Source organism: Typopeltis vanoorti, chromosome 4 (genome assembly GCF_054136105.1).
Source record: "Typopeltis vanoorti isolate ZY-2024b chromosome 4, IOZ_Tvanoo_1.0, whole genome shotgun sequence".
Lineage (NCBI taxonomy): Eukaryota > Metazoa > Arthropoda > Arachnida > Uropygi > Thelyphonidae > Typopeltis > Typopeltis vanoorti.
The window spans coordinates 68,322,612-68,344,375 of NC_143552.1; the positions used below are offsets into that span (position 1 = coordinate 68,322,612).

At 34.2% G+C, this 21,764-nt stretch overlaps 1 protein-coding gene across 1 annotated transcript in view; it reads left to right on the forward strand.

The window, feature by feature from the left end:
• Positions 1-19,070, forward strand: part of LOC150107385 (uncharacterized) — a 51,250-nt gene extending 32,180 nt beyond the window's left edge. Inside the window, exon 2 of the mRNA XM_090391246.1 lies at positions 13,835-19,070. Coding sequence (XP_090247372.1) covers positions 13,955-16,519 — 2,565 coding nt within the window. The 5' untranslated portion in view covers positions 13,835-13,954 and the 3' untranslated portion in view covers positions 16,520-19,070. The remainder of the gene's footprint in view (positions 1-13,834) is intronic.
• The last annotated feature ends 2,694 nt before the right edge of the window (positions 19,071-21,764 follow it).

The window sequence follows — 21,764 nt, forward strand, 5'->3', positions numbered from 1 at the left end:
GAACAGGAACATGCTTAATGAGCTATTAATTGGATCCAATAACATTAAGTTTCTTATAGTTTACCTCGCACATTCAGTCGAATTTTTCATTCACCCACGTGATTTCCAATATGGTCTGTAACGGTTGCACAACATTTTACTTCGCAACAGGAAATATGATTTAGCATGACAACTTAAACGCCTTCTAGAAGTGAAAGCCTGCTGTTGTTTTATTATATTTCTTCCAATTTGCTAATTGGGATTAAGACATTCTCCTTGAGCTAATGCGATATAAGATTAATCATACAAATTACACCTGCCAACGGATTACTTTCTCTCCCTCACTTTCTGGTTTGAAAAGAAAGGGCTTCCCTTGTTTTCATAAACTTCTCAAGTGATTCAATCTATTTGATAAAGAATATGAGCATCCAGACATTTAGCTATAAAACCTTGACAACAGTGGCGTTATTACCAAACAGCAGAGGTCATTTGGTGGGCAGGATCAGGTATTTGTTGCGTGGGGTTGTCGGTAGGCGGCTAGAGAGAGGGAGATGTCGCTAGTACACGTAGGACGCATGTTCTCGGTAAACACCTACTGCCGAAATTGCAAAGACAGGAAATAAACTCTGTAATAGTATTTAATAATGTAGATGGTACATTTTGGTTTGTAAACTGTACCGGGAAGCACACTTGATAAATGATTAAATTAAAGACGGATATTTGTCGCCATTGTGACATTTATTGTATCTACACGACGGGTTTTCACGCAATCCATGAATGTCCAATAGCAGCGTGGGTTCTGTTTGGTTTGATGGGCGTCAATAAGATAAAGTAGAAAACTGCACAACAATTTTTGACACTTCAGCACTTGAAAAATTGATCTTTTTTTGTTGTTGTTTTTTTAGTTTTGTAACACCGTCGAAATAACTTATTTCTTTTTGCAAAAAATAGCACTGCAGCAAAATTACCCCCCCCCAATTCTGTCAGAATTATAAAAGCGAAAAGGCCGATTTATATCTATAGAACACCAAGAAAATTTTGATATTTTTTGAGCACTGCAAACTACAACCTCCTTAACACACCCGGTTTCACTTTGTTTCTGTCATTATTTGCAATTTTTTTCTTGGTGTATTTGTTTTATCAGTAAACCAAAAGAGTTGTATTAGCATATTGTCTCCTTATCATGTCACAAGATATTCAGCCCACCTACCAGTTTTCTGAAGCTTCTTTCGCAATGCAGCTTCATGGGTGGCATTCATTAGTACATACCCATATAGTGCAAAGTACTGTCAGCTAGAATACATTTCCAAGGGATGTGATCAGAACGCGTATCCGCACCATCTCCCCCCCCCCCGTCAAAAATAATAAATAAATAAATATAATGATTAGCAAGAGAGCTTGGCTTTAAATTACGATGCAAGTAGACAGTGAAATATTATTCATCTTAGACAGCTGTGTAAAAAAATGCCGCTGAAAAGCGAATGACTTTTAGCAGAACAGGGAATTATATGCATGTGCAATTAGTATCCTAGGAGGATACTGATTGCATCCAAAGTTGCTAAGGATGATTTAAATTGTTCATAAACTACATTTCTCTGAATACGTTTCTTCCCCTTCCCCTACCCTGCATATTGTTGCTTTTCAGAGAGCAAACATTATAACAATATTTTTCCCCTGAGATAAATTTACTGCATTCAACTTAACTTTTTATTTACGAGTACATCATTTAAACACTTATTTTTATGTCAATATAAACATTACTCTATTCACAGTATATATGTTACCGCTAAAGTGCGAAAACCGTTAATGTGCACATTACTTAGCTAATCTGCAGATTAACTGATTTGCTCCGTTAACGTGCGGAATCAAGAGTTTTCCGCATTTTATCTAGGTAATGTGCACATTAACGGCTTCCGTATCGTTAAAGTTCAAAAGTTTGTTTCTCTCATTTCCTTTCCCTACTCCTTCCCCCCTCTCCCTCCACTTTTAGTTTGGTTTTTTAATAAGTAAACATAATTTTATCATATGTTTTTTTTCTTAATTGTAATAATATTTTAAACCGTTTGATTCCTTGTATTATATAATAAGTAAACATAATTTTATCATACGTTTTTTTTCTTAATTGTAATAATATTTTAAACCGTTTGATTCCTTGTATTATATTAATTGATTGATGATTGATTCTATCAACTAATTTGTTGATTGTTTGATTGTATTAACTTGATTCTTTAGATATCAAAAAATAAATAAATAACATTATCTTAATTTAAACATACAGAAACGTTGCTGTTGTTCCAGCAAAGATCTTATTTTCACTTTAACGAGTGCCTAGTAGGTAATGTGCAGATTACCTAGGTAATTTGAGAAATGAAACAATTTTTTTCGCACATTAACGGATCACCGTAGTTAATCTGCACAATACCTAGATAATCTGCAGAATAACTGATTTCCACTTTAGCGGTAACATATATACCGACCGGATTTTAAAAAATTCCAAAGTGGGACGTTCTTCTCAAGTGTATGGTTAGAATAAACACGAACACGTGACACAGCAAGTCATTTTCACACCTATTGCATCAACGAATGTTCTCAATAGCCTAAAGGAGAAACAGAGGAACTTTTTTTTTTATATTACACAGAAACGTTTAATGATAAAGCATGAAATTAGCTGTAGCTTTTAACCACACAATAAATAAGCATGCCGTTATCCTTGCAATTAGGACTGAAATTCCATAAATATCATTTATGGAATTTGTTTTCTAAATCTCCGAGGGAAGTGGGGCGGGGGGTTCGATGACCACATTTCAAGAGCTGCTGTCTTGCAAATCACAGTTTTGAAAACCACTTTATTCAATACCAGCGCGGATTGATTCATACAGTACGGACCACTTTCAGGACCACAAGAATCCATTCAGCAAGGAAGGTGGGAAAGACTTCAGCTCCTATACCAATCTGCAAATGACCTAATGCTAAGGATTCAGTTAAGGTGTACTTCATCAACTGATTAATTTTGATGCAACAAAAGTATGCTCCCTTTGCCAATAAAATCGTAACGGAATATTAAACATCAGACCAAACTAGTTAGCTGTAGCGTACTTATTTAATTATACGCTTTGTAATTGCTGAATCATGTAGAAATCATATGTTAATAGCAAGTTATTGTTAAAAGTACTTTTCAAAATACTTTTTGTCTTAAATTAAGGGGATATAAAATCCACATTGTTTCAAAACCGAATAAGAAACTCAAAGATTGGAATCAGAGAGTTTCATGCCGAATATAATAAACTATAAAGTATCGGCGATCACTAGCATGAGCTAATGCAAGTGACCCTAGTACGTAGTACAATACCGGACAACTCGTTGCAAAGGTGGGGAAAGTTCAGATCGCTATTCTTAGGTATTTTCCATAATGTAAAAACACATTTCCTAGGAAATGTATGCCGTTATTACATTATGGAGGGAGGTCACTACCCAGACCGGTTTCAGCCTTTTTTTTGAGGCTTCATCAGTGAGTAGCTTATTAGCTCTTTATATTTAAGTAACTTTTTGTCTTATTTTCTATCTGTCTATCATGCAATATAATACGATAGTTTGTCATTTCTATTTCAATTTTATGCGTACGTGTGGTCTTTCAATTTCAAAACTGGGGTGGGGGTAATTACTCATCCACTGTTATCGTCTTCTTATGGTCTCTTTTTATATGTCAAACAGCTGCATCATTATTCAGCAGTTGAACTGATTTGAACTTGGTTCTTTCTTGGTAGTTCACGAACCGTTGCACAAAGCGTGACTGCGGATGACTTGACAAATCCCAGATTGTTTGTTTCTCTCCCGACTATTGTGATGAAACACCTGACATATACAATAGGATTAATCTGTTAGTGATTTACCTTACGTATTTACCTATAGTGATTTACAGCGGCTTAATAGTTTATTATTAAACTGATATGACTTTAGCAAGGTAAAACTGAAACAAAGCATTTTAAGCGCAACTGGCAGATTTCTGATGTGCAACCTGTTACAAATTCAGATATTAAATATTAATGCGGAATTTTATTTCATTTGGTTTTATTCTCGTAGCTATTCTGAAGATTTTTCTGCTTTGTTTTCATTATTTATCGTTCGAATAACAGACTTGTGTAAGATTTCTCTAAGAAACTGTATTATCATATCTAAACTACCTTTTTTGTTTTGTTTTGCATCGTTCTCTTTTTCGCTGATTTGATGCAAAATCCATTCCTGTTTTATTATGACGTAGCTTTTCTCTAGCTTACGCCACCTTCATTATTCTTAATAAAGTTGGCACACCTCGCATTTCCACGTGTGATAACGAAGACGGATATCATAATCATCTGATCAAAAGCAATCGACATTCGTTTAAAACAAAAATCATTCACAACATAATCTTGTTGTCTCGACATCTTTTCAAAAAATTGAGATGATTTAATAGTTTGGCCTTTTTACATTTAAGGAGTTCAAAACGGCGTACCTTTCTTTTGGTTTCCCCATGAATTCTATTCATGTTAAAAAACGTTAATTTTCTTGACCAAAAAGCTCTGGAATGATTTTTAATGGGATTATATTGATCAAGTGCATATAATAAACAACTATGTTATACCAACTAGTTTCACCAACTAAGGCTGGTGAAACTAGTAACTCTTCAGGGTACATAACTGATGTAAGGCACTAAAAAGTAAAAAACTGTTACAAACTATAATCAACCGATTCCAATTATATTAAACAAAGAACAGAACGCGTACAATACATGCATAGAGCATGTATTGTACGAGTGAACTTACTGAAGATGCCAACAGCCTTAGTTGGTGAAACTAGTTGGTATAACATAGTTGTTTATTATATGCACTTGATCAATATAATCCCATTAAAAGTCATTCCAGAGCTTTTTGGTTAAGAAAATTAACGTTTTATAACATGAATAGAATCCATGGGGAAACCAAAAGAAAGGTACGCCGTTTTAAACTCCTTAAATGTAAAAAGGCCAAACTATTAAATCATTCACAATATTTTATTAGTGAGCTCTTGTGGGAGACTAAGATAACAATTGGATTCCCGAACGCAGTTCACTGAATTTATCGATTGTATATTTTTTGTGTAAAGAAACTTGCTTTTCATAGCTACCTGATCTTTAATGTTTAAGTACATAAACTTATCCGTGGTTGCATTGATATTTTACTATTAGTAGGATTAAAAAAAAAAAAAGTACATATATGGTTCTCACTGCATCAGTGTTTTTGATTCTAAAGCTAATTTAACGTAAGGAACTAAGGAGGTGAGCAAATGAAAAATCGAATTCACAGAATTGTGTTATTCATATTAAAAAAGTCAAATTAGTGACGGTAATAAAATTTAATAACTAAAGTTAAAAAACAAACAAACAAAGACAGTAATATTGTTTTAAAGATGTTGCAGTTTATGGTGGCAATGTACTACTAAACATAAGAAGCACTACAATACGAGCATTTTCTTTTAACCAACCCATTAAAATGGAATATTCAATGATACACTAATACAATGAAACTAATATATCTAAAAATGTTCACAAGTGTCCATACTTGAGGAGATTCGAATCCACAGTATGCAGAATTGAGAGTGGAGAAGTTATCCATCAGCCAACCAATTCGGCAAAACTAAGAAAATTTTCTTATTTTCGTTCTCTTCTCCATGACCCACACTCAGAGATGTATAATCCTGTTCAAGAGCACTAAAAATGAATGTAATACTAGTTGTCTGTTTAAAAGTTCCTCAAACTTGTTTCGGATGGAAATTTTGTGCTTCGATTTTCGTTATAAGAACTTTTTTCCCCCTTCCTCCTTTTAGAGGTTCTTAAAGGAGGAGGGGGGGGGGTGCCTTTATTGGAAAAGTACCGTATTGCTTTGTACAGCAGAGTTCCCTGATTATCAAATCCTAAGTACATCCAGGGTACTAATGTAATTAATAATAATAAAACAGAATGCTCGTTTTATTCCTTGGTCTACACACAAACTCTCTAACAGATTTTCATCCTAAATTTTAATGACCGATATATATATATATATATACCGACTTTTGTAGGCAATTTTTTTGTCAGAACAGAGTTCTTAATCACACAGAACAGACATTTTCAATGTCTGTTCTGTCGGCTTAATTACTCTCTTTACGGAGTTTTTTTTTTTTAATTTTTTTTTTAATCCCCTATATTCGCAATGCCTAAAGAGGGTCAGAAAAACTCTTTGTGTCTACGAAGGATTTGAATTCAGTATTTTTCGAAAGTGACGCGTCTCGGGAAGACTGAAATTTCAAATTTGATATAACATTTTGGCTCCCCCAGACAAGGTAACCATTCAACCCACACGTTAGTTCATCCATGGTCACAATGCCTGAAAATGTAAAATGTTGGATTTATCATCGGGAAAATCATCTCAGCGGAAGAAAATTCAGGTAATAGCAATTATTTTCTAATTTTTAGAAAGAACAAATGACCTTCTAAGAATTCTAGCGGATTTATTCTTAATTCGCCAAACTTTTTAATGAACCATCAAAGGCTGGCACCGACACTGAACGATGCAGGGTGCTCAGCATCCCAGCAGTAGCTATTTAAGGGTAATAATCAAATTTAATTTTATATCATTAGCGCAGGAAGAGGATGCGAAAACTACTTTAAGAGAGGACAACCATCACCTGTGGTAAAAACACCATTAACGCGTCTTTTTGGACGTTTACAAGCGACAAGCGAAGTTTGTAATAATGAAACGCTTCATAGCTGTGCCATCAAGTATGTACGATTTGCGCAAACTTCCTTATTAAAACGCACGATAGATTTTTCGGAATTTTTAAAGTGAACACACTCGTATAAAAATATAAACACAGAATTCAATTATAGAATCCATATTAGCAGATTTATATGTAATAGTCAATTTTTACTGAAAAATTGGCTATTGTATATAAATTCAGTTAGGAAACAAAAGAGGGGGGGGGTGTTTGATGGCAGCATGCGCTCGACTTATACTGCTGTAATTTTTACACGATTTTACTAGCTGCTGCTGTGTACTTGCTGTGAGAATTTATGTAGCAACTATTTATGTGACTGAATGAAATCACTGACAATGTGATGTATGTAAGTGATACAACTTTTTATTTTGTTATTATTAATAGTGATATTTAATGATGTATTTTTAGACAAGTATATTTCCATATTCCTTAAACAAGTGTTTCTTGCTATATAAATCTTGAAATACGAAGATTGAAGAAAAAGTAGTGTCAACGTTGTTTATTATTATTGCATGGAGAGCAATTTCTCTCTCTCTCTCTCTCTCTCTCTCTCTCTCTCTCTCGGAAATATGGTTTTTCATCGCACAAAACAGTCACATCTGCCAGAAGTCCTAGTTGTTTTGGTCAGTCATAATTCCAACGAACTCAATCCTTCAGTATAATCAGTTATTTGGATAATCTTCTAATATAGACGATAACTGGGAGGTTCCATCTAAAGGACTATTTGCAAATATTAGAAAGGGGCCGGTTTATGTCGCGTCAATCCTTTGTGCATATTTTCATATTCGTTAAAAGGTCAAAGTCACAGAACTCACCTCAAAGTAGGGTAACTTCCAATGTTTCTGCGGTTCAGGAGTTGCCTAACAGGTTTCGTTGATTAAAAGCGTTGTTCTAGTTTTGCCAACATGTTCCAGATCAGTGTTTCTTAAAATGTGTTCCGCGAAAGATGATTCTCGCGATTCTGCGAGAACTTGTTGGATTCCCCCAGATATTTATAATACAGACATTTATAATTGTATTAGATGTAGTTTCTTAAATATCTTGAGGAAATTAGTAAAACACTGGTTTATTTTATTAATCGGACTTATTTCTAGAATGGTTATGTTGCTTTATCGTGTGTAATATTATGTATCATATTTTTTTTATGAATAAAATATTTTGCACTAAAGGCTCATTTCCGATAATTTTTCTTATGAAAAGTTTCATAGGGTTTCAGAGAAAAAGAAATATTTTTATGAAAGATTCTTCAGTCTAAAAAAGTTTAAGAAACACGGTTCTAATCAATAAATAGTGCACTTACTTTCACCTGAACACTACATCAGTCACAACTACAAATACGATGTGGCTAATAATTCACCACTGGAATCTGCATTTTACGTGCAGTTTCATATGGCTAACATTAGATTTATGGCGAATGTGGTTTAATATTACTGCTTGTTTAATATTAAATGGAGTTATTCGGTATAACGCTGAATAACTCAGTTGAAAAGCTCTTATATAATCTGTTCCAGACAGGATTTGGCCCAGGTCTTTCCAACCAAAGGGTATCTGTTTTTCCGAATGTTCTAAAAAAATGGATTTACGATGATGTTCCAATTAATTTTCGTCAATCCTGTCTTTCTTCCTAATTTAATTAGCTTAAGTATATTTTATCAATTTAATAATACCGATGTCATCTCGAAAATAATTGTTGTGGAGAAAAATATGGAAATTTTCAAATTTAGTGACTCACACTATGAGAGGCTTATTTAACTTGAAGTGACCTTTTTTTGGTTTTTATTTCTTAAGGAGAATCATGAAGGAATTTAAAGATTTTAATTAACATCTGGCATGTATTTACGATGATGTTCCAATTAATTTTCGTCAATCCTGTCTTTCTTCCTAATTTAATTAGCTTAAGTATATTTTATCAATTTAATAATACCGATGTCATCTCGAAAATAATTGTTGTGGAGAAAAATATGGAAATTTTCAAATTTAGTGACTCACACTATGAGAGGCTTATTTAACTTGAAGTGACCTTTTTTTGGTTTTTATTTCTTAAGGAGAATCATGAAGGAATTTAAAGATTTTAATTAACATCTGGCATGTATTTAAACGCAATCAATTAAAAATCAGTTTGTGAGATCAGTGATTAACATAATTAAAATAATTTTTAATTATGTTAAAATAATTTTTAATTATGTTAAAATAAGTTTTAAATTTTTAAGTGGTTTTCAAAAAATTGCGCTGTGTTACATTTTGATATAGAATTATATTCCTTCTGAAAGTTTTCTCTATATTTCATTTAAGGAATAAATATTGTTATCTTATTTGTTCTCTTGTTATTATCTGGATTAAAAAGGTTGGACCGTCCAGTAGGTCATCTATATCTTTTATAGTTTCTCTTTCGTTTAAATAACTTTTCTGAGTGCCTCATATGAAAAATATCATTTATCATGAAAATCTTACTGGACAGCTTCATGCAATGTTATGCTGTGCTAGAATAGGAAATTTTACTTTTATAGTAAAATATCTTTTACTTTTTTCAAAAAAATTGTATTTGCCTTCCAACACGGCGATGAGATATACATAATCACATTTTTAAAACAGCTAAACTTCCCAGAAGAAAACAATACATCATGTGCTAATGTAGTACATGAGTGAAAAATTAAACCCCCAATGGCAGAAAGAATCTTTAATATGCACTGAAATATTAACTGAAATCAGGATAAGAACGAATATAAACAACTTGCACTCCCGTGAGGTTCATTTCTGAAGTCATTTGTCTGTTTTATTTTCATGCTATATTCAATAAAGCAATGTTTTGAAACTCGGAGGAGTTTCAAAAGTCAAAGGAAGCGAGAATTAATAAGTTCACACAAAAAAAAAACTCACGGTTTGCAACTTCTCTCTCTTTCGCTAACATTTATTCATACGTCATTTAACTTAGATATTAAAGTTCCATTTATCTGAGAATATACATATGGGAATCAGAAAATTTAATTTTCAAACATTCTTTATAAACAGTCTCTTAAACAGAGAATTGCAAACTTATTACTTCTGACTCAGTATACAACGGAATTAGTATTTATAGATTTTAATTATTTATACCTATATAGTCAGAGTTTAGACAAAATAAAATCACAATATCGTATTTACTATATTAAACGTAATTTTACTAATAATTATGCGCTTTAATCTCAATAGGGTGCGTGAATTTATAATAAAGAATATTAATTATTTGAGAAACTCTGCGCTGAAAGTAACTCAAAAATTAATATATTTTAAATAATGCAAATGATAAATGTGATTAGTCGTACAATCTTAATTATATATCCTAACACCTCGCACAATGTACTAATTTTTAAAGTAATTACAGTTTCTGAGACGGCTTTAATGAACAGAACAGGGTGCGCAATAGAGATGATGACTAGATATACAGACAGAAGTGCCACTATATAAAATTTGTCAACTGATGCAGTAAACTAATGCTTCCATCTTCTCCAAGGTCCAGAAAATTCAGCTTAGAGAATGGCAGGAAACAATATTACGTTAAGAATGTTCTGAAAATTTTTATGTGAAGAGTGTTTATTAACGAAAAAGATTTATTTAGATATTCATATTTACTTGATCATTTAATATTCGCGAAAGATGAAAAAAAATTGACCAAAAACTAGTTTAACAATGCAAGAGGCAAAAATGCTATTGTCTTTATAAACATTAATGACAATATAGTGTCAGTGGACCGATATAGTTTTTTGTACATATTTAAACTAGATATACTTTGCTCTGAAGAACCAGCTATCTCTTTTTCTAAGATGACATTCAAAATGAAACGTCATCTCTTGCTTTATGAGATATGTTCCACTGCCTTAGGTTCATAAATATCTGGGTACTAATTTGCATTTTTATAATTTCGTTAAAATATCCCCCCCCCACTTCTCCCGTGTTAATTGTTGTTCTCCGGGTTGTTGTTCTCCTTTCCCAAAATCTCTCGCCCAACAGCCCATCCCATATTTCCCTTGCTATTAAATATGTTGCCACAACGCCCATGCGTCCCACTTCTTTCCTCTTTCCGCTTATCCTACGCACGTTGCAAAATGCGTATTGCTACTTGTTCCTGTTGTTCCTAGATTTCAGTCAGTCATGCATACCTGTATTGTCTAGTTGATGTTTACCCTCCTCTTCTTTATGCAGTTAGTTCTGTTGAAAATGATCACACTTCCTTACTATTTAAATAAACGTTTAAGGAGGTTTTGTGAGAGAAGATCACTGTTAATTACAACAGGAACAGATAAATTTGTTGCTTGACATTGAAGAAAGGATAAAAAGAAAACCTGAAGGATATTACTTGTTGCTTAAACAGAAGCCAAATGTATATCTTGACAACTTCAAAGACCGATCGCCCATGAATATGATCATATTTTTAAATCGTTAAATGCAGCTAACTTGTAATAAAAACAAATGAAAACCTTCATTTTTTATTACAAGTTTTTAAAAATTTATTACAAATCCTTAAAACTTTTGAACGTTATGACAAACTACCTTTGTTTACTTTTTAATTTAACTTTTTAAATAAATAATTATTAATGAGCTTACAATTTTCGATTTATGTTGTGAGCTAGTTGCATGTCCAAAATATGATAGAGGGAGGTTTTTTTTTTTTGTTTTTTTTTAATCCTGTACACGAGAAGTTATTAAATAGTACCGAATGGACAGAAAGATAAGGAGAAAGAAGAAACCTGTTAACATTGAATTCGAAGATAAAAGCATAAAGATAATTACATAACGATATACTGGCGTTCTAGTGGGAGTACAGTAATCTTCCCCATCCTTAATACATTTTAAATAACTGTCACTATTATAATTGCCATTCATGCATATTTTGTGTGTTTGGGAGTGTGGTTTACGGTATGGAGCGATAAAAAAAAAAAAAAACTACTGTATAACAACAATATGAAATTGAAGTTCAGTACTGTTTTTTTTTTTTTTCTTCCGCGACATACTATATGTATTCCAAAGCAACTAATGCTACGAAGAGTCTTCTATTGTGTCTATTAATTTCTTACGCTTTCTTTGGGTCTGGTTTATGTGTTTTACAGTGAGGGAGAAACCTGAGTTATAGTGAAGAAAACTCCTCCATTTCCGTATGAAATCTGCTTACTCATCCACCTTCACTTGAAAAATCCTTATAAAGATTGCTTCCATCTTAAAAGGGATTCGAACATGGCTCTTTCTGACTAAAGTCACAGTCATTCTTCCGACAACCCCGCAGAGGAGCGTGTATATTTGTGTAATTTGTTATTATTAATTGGGATTATTACCGAAGCAATTAAAGCTATGAAGCGGTCCTAAGTTTCCTGGAGAAAAAAAAAAAATCCTTTCCTTATGAGACCGGCTAACACACTTTCAGTTAAAAAGCCTTAATAAAGGTTCTTCGCGTCCTAGGCGAGATTCGAATCCAAGTCTTTCCAATCAAAAGTAATTGACTGGAAAAGACGCCAATTTGTCAATACCGACTGAACGACAGAGGCTCTGTATATACTCATACGTTCAAGTTGTGATTGTGACACATGTTTGTGAGTGGTTCATATATTTCAAAATAATAATAATATGCAAGTAATCACATTGTGTGAGAGCACAGCTTTCCTGCATCTGGCATTATCATTTACTAGACTTATTAAGGGAAATAATAATACAATTAAGCTATGAATCACAGAACCGATGTCGAAATCTGTAAGAATTCAAATATATTTTAATGAACTCTTGAATAAACCTCCGTATCCCCCCTCCATCTAGTGGATCCCAAATTCGTCACACTACCTCCTGGATTTTAATTACCGGAAGGGTGTGCAGTAGACGTCATGCGTATAATTGCTTATTTATTCTCTACTCTACCATTGTGTTTCTTTTTAAAACGTGTTTTTCTTTTGTATATTAACGCCAATATTAGTCGTCAAATAACCCTCAGGTACTCTTCGTCACGGCAAGTTCTTGGTCTCGTTAACTTATTTACAGTGAAATTAATGACGTTATACCATTAATTTTCTTGTATTATCACACTAACTCAAGCAGATATTAAGAATGAAAGATGTGCAATACGAATAATAGTTAAATAGAACTTTTTTTTTAAATAAAAAATAAAAACAGTCGCAGATTTATAAACAACAGTGGCTTAAAAAAAGATTGTCAAGAGTTAGGTGGGTGTGACATGTGGTTAAGCAGTAAAACAGCTGTGACAAGTCTGAGAATAAGCTGCCTTCAAGTGTGGTTCACTGCGGGATTTAGCCATGAGTTACGCTACACTGGGTTACGCTATTTTGAGGCTGGGGAATTCTTCTGCCAATTTCAGCCTCTCTCTCTCTCTCTCTGATTTTGATATCCTTAGGAAACTGATTTTTGTTGTTTCTTGCACTTAAAATGCACAAACTATTTATATTATTTGTTTATGATTTCCTCTTAGCAGTTGCTGTTCTACATTTTCTTTTCCTTTCCTATTTTAAACTTCACATTTTTTGCCCTAAAAATCCGATCAAATATTTCCAGCTACCTTCCGTAAATAATTCTTATGATTTGATGATTGCCCTTTTGTTTATTCTTTTTTTAGCATGTATCATTTAGACAAATAGGACTCTTGCACTTGTTTCGACTTGGTAACATACGATTCTAGCGTAGTCATTGAGGCTTCATAAACTATTGTTAATGATGGTAGTGAACAGGATCACTGAACCTTATTTTATGGAACTTATTCAGTTCTTCATAAAGAATGCTGTGCCGTTGTATTCAACTTTCCGTATCGCTATACTAAAGGATCGGGAAGTAGTCTCTCTCTCTATTAAGTTCATACTCATAATCCTTACAATATCAACCACAACAGGACTGATTACAAGAAAATAACTTATCTGTAACCAACTCTATTCATAAGAATCAGAATAATATAACGCATTGCATACTACTGAAAAAAAAAATTTCTTGCACAACTATCTATGGACATATTATTATTTTACTCATTATGAAAAAATATTTAAAATTAATGTGATTAGTTATAATTATTTTTAACTGTACATATGATTTCAACAAAACTTTTTTTTTGCTTTATTTGCAGAAAGAACACTGTTGCATCTTGCTGGTCATACTCCATTTGGACAAAGATATTTTAGTTCTCAAGTAAACTATTTAATCTTTTGATATGTATCACTTCAAGCTGTAGAGGCCATTACAAAAAATGCCAGGAAGTCTTCTGGGTTTAGGATTAAAAGTTAGGCGAAATGAATCAACTCGATCAGATAGATCAGATATATCAGGCCAAAGCAACGATTCCCGAGTATCCACCAAAAAAGTGAGCTTCAATAGGGCTGTAAGGGTCAAAAAGTATCCATTAAGAGATGAGGATGATGATGAGGAGGATATCGGTCAGGCATCGCCATCTTCTCGTGCCAGAAGATTCTGGTTCAAAGTTTACAAAAGTCGACCCCAACGGGACTCTAACTGGAATACTTCTTGGCAACCGGAAGAATCGGAAATGACAATGGATGAAGATTCTGACGAAAAAGAAGAGGAACTGCATAAAGAAACTGGTAAATTAACTCCAATAGCTGAGGATTACGATCCTTCCAATGATCTCCACAGCAGTCAGCTTCCTGTTGCGATGCCTGCTGTCAACAAGAACCACGTTAGAAACATAGTCTCGAAATTTAATCTTGAACTCTCGAAGTTAAGAAAAAAATATGAAGATCAATCAGACGATCCTCTCCCTAATGGCTATGTGTCATCCTCTCAATTCGTAGAACCCGTGGCTGACTATGAAGGAAATACGGTTTCTTCGGGACTCGAGACCAAATCCGGAGATAACGGATTCAAATTAACTTCTGAAATTGTATCTGACAGAAATCAAACAAATGGCAACATAAGGATAAAAGAAAGAAACATAGAAAATAGCAGGAAAAATGAAGGAAGTTACAATAATGTTATTTCTGCTCGACCAATGCCGAATGGGCATATTAGTTCCCAGAAAGAAATGACGAAATATTCACTGTCGAAGGAAGAAGACACCACAGAAAATGGAAAGTCCAAGGTCTTGGGAAGAGCAGGTGATAGAAGCGAGGGCAATTCCAGGGGAAGAACTAGTTTTTCGATATCTACACGCAGTGACGATAACAGAACAAAACTTACCTCACCTAGAGCAATTGGACGACGAGATATAGGATCTATAACCAATATTCGTGGAACAACGGAAAGTCAAAACAGAAAGAAACAACTCGATAAGCAACCTATCCGTATAGGACAGGCCCTACCTCAAGACCAAGCAAACAGGTCACATACGAAGAGACGATCAAAGTCTCATGACGAACTTACTAATGTCTCTCACGTCTGTTCCAAGAAAGTGGATAAAGCAGTTTCAACGGATGATTTAAATAAGATGCCTCGAGTGGGTCGTATCTGTTCTAGACAGACCAAACCCATAGAAGGTAAGAAAACAAGCCATAATAAGGGAACGCAGTATAATGGAATAAACACCACTTCATCATCAACGCTCAGTTCATTATCTCCTACATCAAGAGTTGTTCGATCAGTAAATGGATATGTCTCCGCTTATAGCGACGTCCCCATTGTTCAATCGCCCGCAAAGCGTGGACAGTCTCATAGTGAAAGTGACAATGCTGGAATACTGAAAATGAAAGACGTGAATCCTATTGTCTCTGCGTTGGCTGACTATATCGTCAATCACTACAAGTGTCCTCCTAGCACAAACACAGAACAAAATACAGAGGAAACCAAAAAGGACGATTACACGCTCAAAGTAAATTTTGATGAAGAAGATGATGTTACCGACTGCAGAGAACCTAAGAAAGAAGAGCAACGCTTGTACAGTACAATCAAAGATGAAAAGCACAATTCTAAACTAAAATACCCTAGCCCAGTGCAGAGTAGTTCTAAACACCAAGAGAGGGAATCTCATGATCTTAGTGATGGAGAAAGCACTGCTTCTGCAGTCATCAGAGAAATGGACTTTAAAAAACGAGAAATTTCTTATGAAAACGTGCACTACGAGGATAATAAACCTGAAAATGCGAATGGAAGATTATGGTTTAGTCAGAGTAATGACTATCGCAGAGATATGGCTGGGAAAAGTGAAAAATTAGCAACATCTGGTAATAAAGATCTCAGCTATCTCACTTATAATCGAGCAGGAAATACAAAAAAAGGACGAACTCCGGTTACATCAACCTTCATCATTGGAAGAAGTTCTGGCTCGGACAAAGAAGGAGAAAGGAAAAGTCGCAAAATAAACTGGAAAACTTCCACGGTAGATGATGACACTGATATCATGAAAAGCTGTCAAACTGATAGTTATGCTTCATTTCAAGATGACTCTCTTTACGCCAGCGAATCTTTCGTTAGAAGGCAGAAATCAACGGAAGATCAAAACAAAGCGAGTATCATAGCAGCTCTACTCCGCCGATATCGCGATTCAAGTGTCGAGAGACGCAAAAAGGATAGATCGTCGTATTCAACTGGATCGTGTTCTGATAGTGAGACTGTTCGCAGGAGAAGAACTCTAGTGATGTATATTCCAGGAATCAGCTACCATGATCGGCATGCAGAAGAGGACGACCGGATGTCCAACCTCAGCACTACCTTTTCTAGGTCCAATCGCAGATACCAAACGCAAAGTGATTTTCCCGGAAAGAGGTACCAGAAGAGGATTGGAAATGGAGATGTAGCGGCTAATGAGAAAATAACGCACCTCGTGCAGACACCAAATGAAAAAAATCACACGGAAACTTAAACTATAAAAGACACGAACTTGAAACGACACTGCAACAAATTATTCATAAGGGAAACGCCCCTATAAAGTAAAACAAAATGTTTCAAGGTGTACTACATAGCATATCTTTAACTTTCAGGTGAACAAACTCTTGACCAAAACAGCTTTTAGCAATATAAGTGAAGTCACGACCATAAATTTCCTGCTGATGGCTGTCAGATAAGAACTCTGGTTTTCAATAACAGTCCAAATAATTGCATAACCTTTTTTTAAAAAAAAAGTACTCTGTGCTTCTGTATCATGAACTTGGACCATTCCAATAATTGGGTAGTCAGATTAATCATGAACAGCTGTTTCATAAACATCACTCCAAGCACATTTTTGTTCTATTTTTAACATTAATTAAATGTTTTGATTTATAATTTAGGTCATTAAGTTACAGTAGAGCTTACCACTGACCACGAATTCTAAGTAATTAAAAAAGTAAATGTTTTAATGCAAACAGTTGTGTGCATTTCTTCAAAAACTACAACCAAAAATAGTATGTTATGTAGCGTAAAGATAAATGCACGTAGGGTAACTAAACTGAAAATGCATGTACATATGACGAAAACAAAATAGAAACAAAAAAAACCATTAGCAAGAAACAATACTAATGCACATCCTCGATAAGACAAACATTCATTTAAGAAGATTATTATTATTATTATTATTATTATTATGGGCGACTCCAGGGAGTCCTTAGACTCATCGAGGGAGGCCCTAAACATCATGTCCACACAACTATACGACATTCTTAGAGTATCTAACATACCTTGCCTTGAACTCACTCACCGTCATAGTACCCACAACAGACTCTGGCAGCTTATTCCACTCATTTACCACTCTAAAAGTAAAGAACCCAGCTCTAACACCCTTGCTAACCACACTCTTTCCCGGCTTCCATAGGTGTCCCCTAGTTCTCCCACCACCAGTCCTGATCTCAAAAATATCCTCTGAATTAATCCTATAGAAACCCTTTAGCAATTTGTATGTCTCAATCATATCTCCCCTTTTCCGCCTATCAACTAATTTCTGCAACCCACAAAACTTCAACCTGCTCTCATAAGGTTCATTCCATAGACCTGCTATCATCTTGGTCACTCGCCTTTGGATCCTCTCCACCTCCTCCCCATCAAGAAGAAACCTAGGTGACCAAATCTGGGCACAGTAGTCGAGATGAGGTCTTATTAAGGCTCGATACAAAGGTACAATAACTTGCTTGTCTCTGCTCGTCAAAGTATTTTTCAACAACCAAGTGAGTAGATGAGCTGATTTAGCCACTTTTGCAATGTACCCCCTAAACTTCATCTCCCTATCCACCAACAGTCCCAAGTCTCATCAATCTCCCGGAGTACAGTTCCACCAATGTGGTATACTGCTGCTAATCTTTTCACCCCAAAGTGCATAACTTTACATTTTGTCACATTAAATTGACATCCATTCTCCTTAGCCCAGAACTCCAATCTATCCAAGTTGTCCTGCAAGATTTTGACATGATTTTGACAATATATATTAAGATGATACGCCAACCTTTCTACATGACGAAGTGGCTAACAATATGAATACATTATTCGCTAAAACTTGCTATTAATGAATTTATTTATATATGAAATGATATCAAGTATTGGTGCCGTTTAAAATATGTATTTTAAAATCAAATAACCTGCTTTGTACTATATTATTATCGAACCCCCTCCTGATAAAATCCGTGCAGTGTACATGAATTTATATATATATATATACAGTAAAACCCCGTTTTTAAGTTCCCGCAATTTACGTTTTCCTGCCATTTACGTCATTTTCTGTTGGTCCCGTCTTAAGGCCTATTCTCACGATGTATTGTTTTCCCGCCATTAACAACTTGATGTGGACGTTATTTCCCGTGATTTGCTTTTTTTTTGTCTCGGTGGCAATACCGATTTTCGAATCGATTTCAGCGGAAATCTGCGCATTTCTGTTCTCAGGTGGCGTTGCTTTCGGCTGTAGTTTCGTTTCCGCCATCACGGTGACTTGCGCGCATGTAACAGTACTGTAGTGATGAGCGATACCGTGATTTTTCAATCACAGTACGAATTGATATTGCAGAATTTCTGCAACTTAAATATTTAGCGTGTGAAAGTTGCGGCAGTGGATTATCCATGTTAATAACATGGAGAAAAAAGACAGAAAATGTATTTCGGTAGAAGAAAAGATGGCAATTCTGCAAGGTGTAAATTGGCATGCCGGAACACGTGTGCATTTAGCATAAGATCTTGGACTCTCCGTGTCCACTTTGAACACGATAGTAAAACAACAGGTCTAGCATTAAACTCAATGCAAAGCAATCTGGCGCTAAGTCCAAAAAAAAAAAACGAAAAGCAAAAACAATCAACAATTAAAGATTTTTTTAAATAGATAAATGTAAGTACATTGTAAATCATTTATTTTCAGTTATTAAATTTTGTAATCTAGTATGTAGACTCACATACTAGCAGTAAGTCATCTTTTTGCCTTTTTAAAATGCTTTTTACATTTCCTGCTATTTGCACTTTTTTTCCATCAGTCCCCTGAAAAGTCTAAAAAAAAAAAAATATATATGTATATATATATATATATATATATATATATATATATATATATATATATATATATATATATATAGATGACATGATTGTATGCGATATATATATGACATGATTGTATATGATTGACATGATATATATATATATATATATATGTGTGTGTGTGTGTGTGTGTGTGTGGAAAGTATTTTACCTTGGGTATAATAAATGTTAACGATACCAAGCTATTTTAAACCTAGTTTTACTCCATTTCCCAAGTAAGCAAACAGACAAACAAGTCAAGTTTGCGCCTGCAAGTGTTGCAAGTCTAGCTGACCCTGCACGTAGTGCCAAGACCAAGGCAACTCATGGTAAAAGTAGAATAAGCTCTGGTCACTAATCTTAATATTTACCCTTAATGCAAAGCACATCTCCTGGAGGAGATGTATGATGCTTTGTATTAAAGGCAAGGGGCCACTAGCCTGGCTCCCACTGAAACCGGTCTGGATAGTGGCCCCTTGCCTTTAATACAAAGCATCATACATCTCCTCCAGGAGATGTGCTTTGCATTAAGGGTAAATATTAAGATTAGTGACCAGAGCTTATTCTACTTTTACCATGAGTTGCCTTGCTCTTGCACTACGTGCAGGGTCAGCTAGACTTGCAACACTTGCAGGCGCAAACTTGACTTGTTTGTCTGTTTGCTTACTTGGGAAATGGAGTAAGACCAGGTTTAAAATAGCTTGGTATCTTTAACATATATATATGTGACATGATTAAAGAAATTTAATGATTAGAAGCACAGAGATACCAAAATAGAAAAAAGACTATATTTATTATTTAGTTGTGCGCTCAAATAATAAACAGTATTTTTTCTGTTTTGGTATCTCTCGGCTTCTGGTCCTTAAATTTATTTAATGATATATGGACATCCAAAACTTGTAGGAAAAACCATTCTACCTTAAGTCGAAAGAAGTTAAATTTCATTATCGTTTTGGATATATATTTTCGATGTCTATCCATTTTTTACTTTACATTAGTGAGAAAACTCGGTTTCCAAATATTCAAATACAGTATTTCAAAAATACTTAAAATATTTTACGTTACTGTTGCTAAGGTGAAGTAACTGAAAGTGCTGGAAATATTTTGCGTTTGTACTTGAAGAATTCGATTGCTGAGATTCATCCCACTTGTTATTAATAAGCACTGTGGATTTTGCGAAAGTATAAACTCCTTTCTTAAGAAGGAATATAGTTGTATTTGCTTTGCATAGCCATCATTAAGATATTTTCCCACAAGCATGACTGTTACAGTTCTTCCTTCATCCTGTTCTTTATTAGGTGAGTAATAGAAAAAGAATAGAAAATGGAAAGTATACTGGGATATGATCTAATATTCAGCTGCTAATTGGCCACACGCTTCATGTACGTGTGTGTAAGAGAGGGGGGGGGAGAAGTAGGGGTGCGTGTAAAACTAGTTTGCTTTCCAACTTCTCTTTCAACATCCTATAACTCTATTAAATTCTGTTAATCGCGCTCATTTAGAATTCTTGATTATGTTATCATCTTCTGTTTATATGAAAGCAATGGATCCTTATTACGATCAAACAAAGAAAAAAAAAACCGATCCAATTAATTTTACTGTAAAGTTAATAATTTTAAAATTAAGGAATGTGCATACAAGACTTGCGGAATCATTTATGGGCACTTTTCGTCTTTTTATTTGAAAGACTGAATACCACAGTGATTATGCCACTGAGTTTTTAGTGGCATAATCACATAATAGAACAGGACGGTTCCCAATTATAAAATAAAAATCTTTATTAATGAAAAAAAAAACTTTTAATACCTGTGGCTTTATAAATAAAGAAGGTCAGACAAGTTCACATGCAGATATAAACAGAATAGTGTTTGCTAGATGATCTTACAATTCATGCAAAAACATTTCATTATATCAAATATTGCAGAACTGTATTGTTTTATCTGAATACGCTAGACCTAATCATTACTTCTCGTTCAAGTTTATTAATTTGTGACCTTTCAGGTCTGGCTACTAGTCTTAGGAGTTTTACCAGCTATATTGGTAAAATAATGCTTTAAATACATTCAGGTGATATGCTGTATAATACTATGACCGCTATAATACTGTAACGATGTAAGAATGTAAACGTCTGTGATTCAAATAAAATAGTTTTAATACATTTGTTTGAAATCATTATTTTAAATTCATTTATTGAAATATCCGTAATTTATTGAAATTATTTCATATTGAAATATGAAATAATTTATGAATAAATTCATAAATTATTTCATGAATTCACAAACAGAGTTCCATTTCACAAATAAATCTGAAGTTAATTTGTTCATGTAAAACGTTTACAGCCATTTTATACTATTTTACTATTTATTTTCATTTCTGAATGTAAGGAATTATTTCTGAAGTAAAAAATCATCACAACAAATAGGGGAAATAGCTAAGATCTTTTTTCAGTGGGCATACACTGGGCTAATAAAACAAATCTCAAATGTGTATGTGTGTGTGTCAGATGACCAACCTGAGTTCATAAAGTATTAAAACTATTCTAAAGGCTCTTCGCATCATAGATGGGACTCAAATCCAGGTCTTTCCAACCGGAGAAAATTTTACCGCTTCCTTATGAATGCCCTAGAAAGAGAGGGGGGGGA